The sequence below is a fragment of the Abrus precatorius genome, unplaced genomic scaffold (assembly GCF_003935025.1).
Source record: "Abrus precatorius isolate BTA unplaced genomic scaffold, Abrus_2018 Scaffold10, whole genome shotgun sequence".
NCBI lineage: Eukaryota > Viridiplantae > Streptophyta > Magnoliopsida > Fabales > Fabaceae > Abrus > Abrus precatorius.
In genome coordinates, this window is record NW_020874292.1 from 8,946,767 (window position 1) to 8,958,382 (window position 11,616).

The 11,616-nt window shown below is 29.3% G+C and overlaps 1 protein-coding gene across 1 annotated transcript; it reads right to left on the reverse strand.

The window, feature by feature from the left end:
- Nucleotides 1-5,488: 5,488 nt before the first annotated feature.
- Nucleotides 5,489-8,302, reverse strand: LOC113852650 (pentatricopeptide repeat-containing protein At3g26540). The gene has a single exon (XM_027482980.1). It carries the CDS (start codon nucleotides 8,128-8,130, stop codon nucleotides 6,037-6,039), a length of 2,094 nt encoding a protein of 697 aa, XP_027338781.1. The 5' UTR covers nucleotides 8,131-8,302; the 3' UTR covers nucleotides 5,489-6,036.
- Nucleotides 8,303-11,616: the final 3,314 nt, after the last annotated feature.

An 11,616-nucleotide genomic window follows, 5' to 3' on the forward strand; every position in this document is an offset into this window, starting at 1 on the left:
CACACACATCAGTTGTGGAAGCTCTTGAGCATTCAGGGAGTGTCTTTTTCTTCTTTTTTCCTTTAGTTCACTTAATTTACCCCTTTAATGATGTTCTTGGATATATTTTGATATTATTTTGAGATATTTGTGATGAAATTCTATGTTCTTATGTTGCTGAAATGCAATGTCCAGATAGTATTAGATTCTCCATGATCTGAAATAGCATGAGTGTGCATGAAAATCTCATTGGCATTGCTGAGCATTTTGGTTGATTGGAAAAAAATTGTTCATTACATAATGATTGTACTGGTATTGAATTTTGGAATTGTATAAATTCTTATCACAGATAAAAAAACAGTGAGGATTTGGGCCTAAACACTAAAAGTTTCATTCCTTGTGTGCTTAGCCCTCTCTTAAGGTTTTACTCTAGAACTTGATATGTTTCTTGATTGAGATTGCATTTCACATGTTTGCACAAGCATGATTGAGGCATTTCTTTGTTTTAAGCTGCTTGACCACACTAACCCACCTTACATTAAAATCATTTGCTAGCCCTTTTGAGCCTCTTACCCTTTGTTTCTTTTTAAACCCAATACAAGCCTTAAGTGAAAAACCCATATGTCCCTTATCATTGTGGATTGGAGGATATAGGTAATATCATAAGATGAGTTTTTGAATTAACTTTGGATTTGTATATTCATTTCTTTTGCAAACAACCAAATCTCTTTTGTTTGGGGTGGGGTATCAAGAATACTTTGGGAATATGAAGAATACTTGCCAAAAGAAGAGAGAGAAAAGAAAGAAAGAAAAAGAGAAGAAAGAAAGGAAAACAGAAAGAAAGAAAAGAAAGAAAGAAAAAAAAAGAAAGAAAGAAAGAAAGAAAAGAAAATTTCAACAAAAAAAAAGAAAAAAATGTTGAAAGAAAAGGAAAATACAGAAAACAGTATACCAAAGTGCAATGCAAAGAAAAAAAAATAATATAAGAAATTTATAGGATGCAAATTCAGTGAATCCTTGAATGTACCCAGTCTTTTTATTCCAGAACTCAACTCTGATCCTGTGTCCTCTAATCTTCTTTGATTTAGCCACATTCATCCATATTATCTACCTTGACTTCAACCCCATTACAACCATTACAAAAGTCCTCATGATATGTGTTTGCATGTGCATCGGCAGTGGAAATCTTAGAATATTATCAAGCCTATGGCAGTAGATCTTAATGTGAGTTGGCAATTGAGAGTAAACACTGTCCTTATACACTTGAGAGTGAGAGTGAAACACTAAAGCTGGAAAGGAATGTGATTTGAGTTTATGTTTTTCCATTTGAAGATAATGCACATTTCATTTTTGTAAGTGAATCAAGTTGGATTCAAGAAATCATGTGTAAGGTGTTGTCAATGTATGATTTGTATGACACTTGTTTGAAGTTGTGGATCTAATACTGGCTGGTTTGTTGTGAAAGAATAAAACATGGAATTTCATTGCAAATGCAACCCGTATGTTATTTAATGATACAATCTTGTTTTATGTTTATGATCTCTGTTACTAAAAGGTTGTCTCTTTCCTACTTTTAATATTACGAAGATCAAAAGCTAATACCATATTCTATTAATGAATGGACATTCTTGTATCATAGATAATATAATGTGACAATTAATGTCATATTTTTATTAACTTTTTAGGGGTTTCTGTTCCTAACTACTTTCATTTTCTTTTTTGATTGTTCAGTTTTTAATTTCCTCAGCAGCAGAGGTTTTGATGGAATTTTAAAAATAGCAGAAATTATCCAAAAACCTTAGTGACTATTAAACTTTAGCTGATAATGTATCATCTTAGTATGGACATTGATTTTGTGACTGGGCATATACTTTTTTAATCTAAAAGCTATTTCTCATTTGTATATCATATCCTTCGCAAAATGCAAAAACTCTGCATCTTGCTAGTCATTTTCTTCTCATGGTTTTGAACAAATAATTTATCTCTCATTTTCTTGAAAAATATTCCATTTTCCTCATTTCATTTTCTTCCATGCTGGTTTGTTGTGCAGTTATTCATCCTAACCAAAGATTGATGTCAATGGTAGCATCTACATTGATCATCCATTACTGAGGTTTAACAATAACATTAGTTGATCTCACCTTTACCGACACCTCTTCAATTTTATCGCCTTCTCCTCATCCATCTACTTTCTCTTGCCTTAACCATTCAAGTTCAACATTTTTCAGAGTTAAAGTTTTTTCACTTTTGAGAGACTTTCAAAGTTGCTCTTCTTTAACATTTTTCTTTTATCTTTGAAAAGTTTAAATCTTGAAACTGCATTCTATAAAATGTGCTCCTCATTAGTCTAATTTAAGTCTCATACATTTATAAAGTTTCAATTTTTTCCACTAAAATTCATTTTTTTATGGGTTTTTTGTTATGTTCTTCATCTTTGTTTTTGTAGCTACATAAGAAAAAGATGTACAATGAAAAAATTCACTTTAACTTTCGTAAACTTATATTAAAAGGGCTTATTTGTGTTAGATGGTGATAGTTGGTTTGGTACCTTCCATTAAAATATTAGATAACAACAACTTTAGCGCCAAAATGGTTGTTAACTATGATATTTTTTTGACAAGAGAAAATAAAGAAGAAGAATTATGTATAGATAGAAAGTTTTAAGAAATGGAGACAAAATATTTGTGGGTGATTTATACAAGAGACTAAAATGTTATGGGTAACAATTTCAAGGATTAAATGAAATAAAAATATATATTATGCCATATAAAATATTTTTTTATTATATAATCAATCATAAATGTTATTTAATGTGATATACTAATATTTTATTTTTATCTATTAATGGTGTTTTGTCAAAATTTTAATTTGTAAATTATTTATTTACAAAATATTCACAAGTGATATTTGAAGGCATATGCTATTTAATTATGAATTTAATCTTTCAAAATTGATTATTTTCACTTGTGATTTAAATTTTGTAAGTATCATTAGTCTAATAATCTGCACATAACAAAGTTAAACCACAAAATCACCTAAGATTAATTTCTCATATATAAATGCAATAAAATGTTAAATTACAGCATCAAAACTTCAAATTAGTTTTATAATTTAATTAATAAAAAGATAATGCTATATATAATATAGTGTATTAATATAGTCATTTAAAATTTTTTATGTATTCACATTCCAAAAATATACTTAAAAAAATAATCTAATAGTATCTCTTCCAAAAATACAAACATTATTTTTTTATTAAAAAATACACAATTTATTATTATTATTACAGTAAACGCAACAGAAAAATGGACTTTTTTACCATTACAGCAGCAATTTAAAATAATTTTAAAAAAATGTTAATTAAAATAATTTAATTACACGATAATTATTTCTTTTTTAAAAGAGAAGGGAGGCAAAACAAATTTTGTGGTTAATAATAATAGTAATAATAATAATATTTAATCATATTTTTGGTTATTGAACTTTCGTTTTTTATTTTAGTTTTTAAATTTGTGCAATTTTAGTCTCTTTTTTTTTTACTTTTTAATTAAATAAATTTCATTCGTCCATTAACTTATCATCCAATCTTTACTTATCATCCAATCTTTAGTGATCGTGACTATCCTTCTCATCATTTTTTCGCCGGCGACCACCATTGACTTTTCTCCGTTGCCACCCCCCATTGCACGCGCTTCTGCGCATTAGTTTCACGTCACCGCCATATTTTTGTTTGCACATCTCATTTACCTTCATTACTGTGCCTTTGATACCTTGTAAGAAACTCCTCAGGCCTCCCAATTATTCCTCTTGGGCAGCGGCTGTTGAACTTTGGTTCCAACAGACAAACGAGACCATTGGAAGCAAGTTGATGCCTCCCTTTGCAGTGTTCTGTGGTTCTCCATTGATACCAAACTGCAATAATTTAAAACCTGCTATGAGGTTTGGGATAAGGCCAAACGAGTTTATTCTAATCAAGTTCACCGTATCTCTATACGGTCATTGCCAACCTTATCTCTATCAAGAAACAGGACATGGATATGCAAACTTATTCATTTTAAAAATTTTACTAAGAGTATTTAATTACAAACGTAGAGAACTATGCTTTCTAATAAAAAAATTTATTGACTTAAAGTTAGTTCCCAAGATGTAAATCAAAATATAGTATTATATATAAAAATATTAATTCAATACAAATATTTTTTTATTAATATATGTTTATTATGTTAGATTCTTAAAATTATAAATTTTTTAATTTTAAAAAATATTTAAATCGGGTTCGATATATCAAATATTAGACTACAGAGACAGAAATAAGGACATCACACAAAAATTATATCTGAAAGCAATTATTAAATCTTAAATACATCAGATATGCGTCAAAATTATTAGAACACATCTATTTTTTTAATGACAGTATAATATTTTAATGTGTATATATTAAATTTATATTTATATTTTAAAATAATTACAGAGCTAATTAATATTTTAATGACGGTATAATATATATTTAAATTAAAATTTTATTTAGTTATTTATTAGTCTTTTGTAAGATACAACATATTATTAAATCTATTATTATCTTAATAAATATTATTTTAATTTTATTAATTCTATTTATATTACATTAACAAATAATTATTTAAAATTATTTCATATTTTAAAATTAATTTACTTCTTTATTTTAATTAGAGAATAATTATAAAAATTTATTCATGCATGTATTGGTATTAATATTATAAACTGTGATAATATTTGCTTATTTATTTATTAATATAATTCAATTATACACGTATAAAGTTTATCATAACTACTCTTATAATTAATATTTTATCATACAAATTATAAATTAAATTATATTTACTTATTTATTAATAATTTTTTAAAATTGTTGGTGATAAATCAAATCAAATCATTAAATAAGAGCTTATGTATCCTGTAAAATTATTGAATATTTTAAATTTTAATAGATTTACTCTCCACTGCTTGCAACTCAAAGAATGAATGTCAATTATTCTACTTCATAATATTAATTCGACATTAAAAATGTACAATGAAACAAGACTTTTTATTAAGGACAATCATTAAATTATATTAAATTATATTTATCAAAACCTATATTTAATCATAATCAATTATATGTTGCATTGTTTAAAATAATGTCAATAAAAGAAATAAAAATATTTATTATTAAAAAAGATAAACAAATATATAAATACAAAAAATATTGTATAAAAATATATTTCATAATCTTTTTTACTGTAATTATATTTAATATAATAAATTTTTTTATCATATTAATATATTTTCATATTTAAATTATATATTTTATATTTTAAAATAAATTAATTTAATAAAAATAAAATAAACCCGTGCATATTTATTTACTAGTTAATAAGTATTTTTCCTAAATATTTCTATGAGAATCCTAACGTATAGTTAATTTCGGTCGACGCATGATCCTACAAAGTGTGTTTAAATTACATTTTTTTTCCACAAGGTGGAGCCCATGAACAGAACAAGTTAGTAACGTGCATATGAAGTCTGCCACCGCAGATCGAAACATGCACTAAATCATGCTTCGTGGGTGTGTTTGGAGACAAAATCACGTAAATGTACATCTATAATTATTCAAACGTGAATCCAAACTCGCAGCCATGCCTGCTGCCAAAACGCATGACCTTTGCATTCTCTAGCAAAGATTTCATCACGATCTATAATCGCAGCTCCAAACCATTCATAACGTCATCAGAGCTCAAATCCCAAGATGCAGAAAAGCCTCATGCAGTTTATCCTGTCTCTTTGCAAATACTTGTTAACTTCAAATAGACCTCTGGTACCATGATCATTTTCTTTCACCAAAACCAGAAATGTCCTGCCACTACAATTGAATATACATCCTGGAGCTGCACATCAAGGTATTAATCTGATTATTATCATTACAGACAGGACCTTAATCACGGTCATATTCCATTGCATATACCTGCAAACTTATGGCTCTTGAGCTGAAACAAAGATCAGCTCTCTGCTATAGTGCACTCATGCTGCAAGTTGAATTAATTAATGTTTAAATTCATTAATTTTTTCTGAAATATATTCTCCCAATCTTGGGCACCGATATTTTTGACAAGCATCAAGGGCTCTTTTCAACATAGGAATAGTGGGCTCTATTGTCATTGTCTTCATAAAATTCTCAAGCTCATCCATGTATCCATGCCGACTGTAGAGTTCAATCATGCAGTCATAATGCTCCAGCCTTGGCGGGATGCCGTATTCATTGTTCATTGACTTAAAGCATTCAATGCCTGAATCAACAAGGCCTTCTTCAATACAAGCAAGCAGGATGCCTTCAAAGGTCACGTGGTCTGGCTTGATGCCTTCTGCTTCCATGATCCCAAAAAGTTCGAACACTTCTCTACTCCTATGATTGTGACAACATCCCAAAATTATGGTATTCCAAATGATCACATCCCTGGAAACCTCCCCCTTCAGAACCTCAATAGCATACTCAAGACAACGGCATTTAGAGTACATGTAAATCAAAGCCGTTCTGATTATAATATCTATATGAAATCCATGTCTAATGATGAATCCATGAATCTGTTTGCCTTGGTAAAGTGCAAAGCTATTTGCACACGCTACTAAAAGGGTTCCAAATGTATATTTGGTCGGTTTTGTCTCCCACTGCATCTCTGAAAATATTGTTAGTGCTTGTTCACTTAATTGATGATGACCATAGCTAGCCAATAAAGCATTCCAAGAAACCCTGTCACGCCAATTACTCATCTGGTTAAACCAAACTCTGGCGCTGTTCAAGTTCCCACATTTACCATACATGTCAAGAAGGGCATTGCTGACCATAAGATTTGACTGGAAACCATGTCGATAAATATAACCATGAACCTGTTTCCCCATTTCATGATCCGAAAGCCCCGCTGATACACTTAACATCAAACCAAGAGTGACATGATCCACCTCATTAATTGTATCAAGCATGAGATATACAAAATTTAATGCCTCAGACCATTCAAAAAATCGGGTATATCCAGCCAACATTGCATTCCACGAGATCACATTACGTTGAGGCATCTCATCAAAAAGCTTTCTTGCCTCCCATGTTTTCCCACTCATGGCATACCCCGACACAATGCAAGTCCAAGACACAACATCTTTCAAACCAAGCTCATAAAACACCCGAGAGCCATCCTCCAATTTGCCACACTTGGCATACATGTTGACAAGCGAGCTCGAAACAACATTATTCGCCTGCAGACCCAACTTCACAACAACCCCATGAATTTGCATCCCCTCCTCGAGTGCACACATGCTGGAACAAGCAACAAGAGCGTTAGAGAAAGTACAACTCAACGGCCTAATTGCAGAATTCGAAAACATCCTCGAGAACATGAAAACAGCTTCCCTTGCATCACCAGCATCAAGATACCGCCTCACAATGACATTCCAAGTGACAGCATTAGGACGCGGAATCTCATGAAACATCATGCGAGCATCAACCATAACCCCACACTTGGCATAAACATCGACAAGGGAACTCCCAAGGATCACATTGCCACAAAAACCAAATTTTGTGACCAGCCCATGAACCTGCTTGGAGAGAAGAAGCTCAGAAGCTGAAGCACAAGAAGCAAGTACACCAGCAAAGGTAACCTCATTGGGAAAAACCCCGGACCTATTCATACGCAAGAACAAGGAAACAGCTTCGCCTGGGAAACCCAATTGAGAATAAGCAGTGATGAGAGCATTCCAAGAGCCACCATCTCGATGGGGCATTTCGTCGAACAGATCGCGGGCATCGCGAAGACAGTTGCATTTGGCGTAGGTTTCAATGGCGCGGTTGAGAAGGAAAATGGGGGGGTTGGGGGTGAAGGTGAGCAAGTGGGATTCGAGCTTGCGGGCTTCGACGATGGCGCGGTGGGTGGAACAGAGTCGGAAGAAGTGAGCATATAGAGAGTAAGAGAAGGGTTGTGGGAATGCAAAGAGAACAGATGCGGCTTTTCCGATTCTACCGGCTTCGAGATAGGTGAGAATTGTTTTGGTGACTGTTTTGATGTTGGTGGCGTTTGGGTGTGGCTGTGCCTTCAGGTTTTGCCTATGTAGGAGTTGGTTCAGTACAGAAGCTGCACTAACACCCATACAACTCAAACTCAACCCACTGTGTTTCCTACATTGATGTTATATTGTTATTATACACAAGATTCATTGTTAAGAAAAATGTACATGAATCAACACTCCATGGTGTGATGAATAACAAAACAAAATAGTTTATCTCTACATAAAGTTTACTCATCTCTCTAGTGTTACAATATAATTTGATCAATTCATTCATCTCTTTCTCCTTTGATATACAAAGACCACATACGGAATGGGCTTTACTGAAAATAGACTTGGCCCAAAAAAAGCATCATGAATTTATTAATCGAACTTTGAATAGAGGAATTAGAGAAAAAAAAATCAAGGTTAATTTCTTATCCATTTTTCCAGCATGTGTTTAATGAAACCATAAATAAATAAATAAATTTGTTAAAATTTATAGTATTTAATATTATCAGTACAATTTTAATAAAGAAATTATTATTTATAAATTTTTATTGAGTGTTTTTAGGTATATGTTACAAAAAATAACTTATTATTTTTAAATTTAAAACTAACAATAATTATTAAAAAAAGTTGTAATCTTTATTTTATCTATATTATTTGTTTTATAAATAAGAAAATTAAGTACTTACAGTAATTTAAAAATAATCTTTTATTCCCTTTCTCTTTGATTTGGTTCATTTAATCCTAAATAGTAAATACTTAAATAAAACAAAGTGCGACAAAAGTAATATAATAAAACCAAGTCCGCATGTCTTGAAATTGTATAGAGATGTCTGATTCTTTTATTTCGCTTTCTATTAAGTAACTTTGTTAGATCGAATAAAATATAAAAATTTATATAAAATATGATTAGATAATAGATAAAAGTACAACAAATTTTCAATTTTTTTTTTAAGTAGAACTTTGGACCCTGTACTTTGATATCCAACTGATTGTGAAAATAGATTTGAAGTGGGTTTGAATTGAAAGCGACTATAAGCAAGTTATTTACCTTATTCAATAGGTTTAACTTTCTTCTTGTCCATTGTTCAAGTTAATATAAGACATTAAAAATGGTCTAAATTTCATTAAATATATTAAGTTTAAGCATATTTGTAAGAAAGTCAATTTATGTACAAATAACCTTGTTAAGGACAAATTAGATGATAATTTGTATTCCTCTCAGAGTAAGTCTGACCCTTCTAATCTTCTCTCCTTTCTCTGTATGGACTCCCTTAGTATAGGAATCTCTAGAATCTCTCTATAGTTTTGTTTATTTGAATTTTTAGTCTCTTTTTATATATAAAAAAAAGTACGATAGATTTTTATTTTATAATTAATACATGTTAAAATAATAAAGTAGATATATTATTTATTATATTTATATTTAATTTAAATAACTCACATAACAAAACGATTTTTGACATGATAGTTTTTATTTTATTTTTGACATTTGTTAAATTAAAAAGATATATAAATTTATCCAATAGTCTTATCACATCCTTCCCTTTACTAAAAAAAATTTATCATGTCAAAGTGTTTAGGTTAAAAACAAATATAATCAATCACGTGTGACACATATCTTAGCCTCTAATAGGATTTGATTTTGCTGGGCTATTGCTTCTGACTTTTCTCCATGATGATATAAATTTATCAAAGCTTATTTTAGGATTTCAAATTAAAATCATACGCGTGCAAGAAAATGAACCTTGAATACGACACCGTCTAGAACGAAAAGAATTGGAGATAGACAGAGTCGTGAAGTAACAAATCAAATTATTAAACCCTAAAAAATAATCAATAACCTCTCTATCTCTCTCACCACTCGTGGGGAATAATCTGTCATAACTTATAAAAATCATTTATATGCATTTATAAAGACGTTTTGACTTGGCATATACATGGCCTTCTAGATGAGTTGCATCATTTTCTCTTTAAGTTTTTGTTTACTACAATTTGGTCGCTATATATTTCTTTATAATTATTATTTGCTTCTGTTTGATGGCTGTCCCTTCTTGCTCAAAGAATTTCATGAATAAAACAGACGCATGCATGCTTAACATTTCTTTCTTAATTCTTTCGCCTGTCTATATATTTCACACTACGTTTTCACTCTTATACATGTCTGTAGGAACCAGTTGTCACTTCTAGAAACCCACCACCAATCCAAGAGAAAAGAAAACAAAGATTGTTTCATACTTTGTGTAAGTCAGTATTAAATCTATATTATTTAAGATATTTTAGAAAAATAAAGTCATCATAGTTTAAGCTTATTTACTCTTCTCTCCTAATATTGAATTGATCCCACATTTAAAAAATTATACTATATAAAAACTTTGGTTTAAATTTTATTTTATTGATGAAAGATTTATAAATATCTCTATAAATATTTACCTTTTAATTTAGAGCTTAAATAATTTTCTGGCTCTGATAAACTTTCAAAATTTAACTTATTTGAACTTTTACAATTAAAAGAAGAAGAAAAAAAAAGGTTTTACTAACCAGTTATACGTACACGTGCATGTCATTCAAAGGTAGGGCACATTCTTAACAAGAAAAAGGTGTCATCTGCGTCTTATCAAGGAAAAAACAAAGAAGAAGAAGAAGAAGAAGAAACTGTTATCAGCGCTGATATAAAAAATATCATTAAAAAGTTAGGAAAAAAAAATGAAAATAAGATAATATGAGCATAGTCAAATATTGGTCGGCAGATTTATATACAAAGTACTCATAAAACCTTGGCTGCTGCGTACCATAGAAATGGATAATTTCGTGCTAATATTAATCCTCATATTGATAGTTACTTACTGTACTAATGCATTTCCACCAAAACACTGAAAAAGAAATTATATGCATTGTTTGACGTAAGATTTCTTTTTGTTAATAAATTTTTTATTTAATGAAAAGTAAATTATTAGGATGGATATTATAGATATGAATACAATTGACAGATACTTCTGTCGAAAGAACAATTGACATAATATATTATTAACACATTAAATGTAAATATAATATGTCATGTACTATTAATGTTGACCCATTGAAATAAATAATATATATCAATAGTTTAATTATTGTTAAACAAAATTATATTAACATAAATAATCTTAATGCTTAATTATTTGTATACATTAGTAAATGTCAGCTTTAAAATGGAATATTTGTATTAAGTATTTTATATAAAATTAAAAATGCATATAATGTTCTCATTTTTATTACCATTATTATATAATTTTGTTTTATTAATTATTATTTTTTATTTTAAGTTGGGATTTGGATTCTCTCATATTTTTTAATAACAAGGTATGATTATATTGAAAAAATATATAATTTTATTAACTTTAGTTAATAAATCCCAAATTAATTATACGATTTTCGTTGAATAAAAATAGAACCTTTCTATTTTTAATATAATTATATTATATTTCTTAACAACATAAATTTAATTCTCTTCAAGTGAATAATTAATAAAAAAAGATTAATATTATCTTAAAATTAGAAAAAAGAACGATAAATAAAATCAATTTTTTAAAAGGTGTCAGA

Bases quoted from the DNA above. Each gene is read 5' to 3' on its own strand.
- LOC113852650 (XM_027482980.1), bottom strand. From the start codon at position 8,130: ATGGGTGTTAGTGCAGCTTCTGTACTGAACCAACTCCTACATAGGCAA.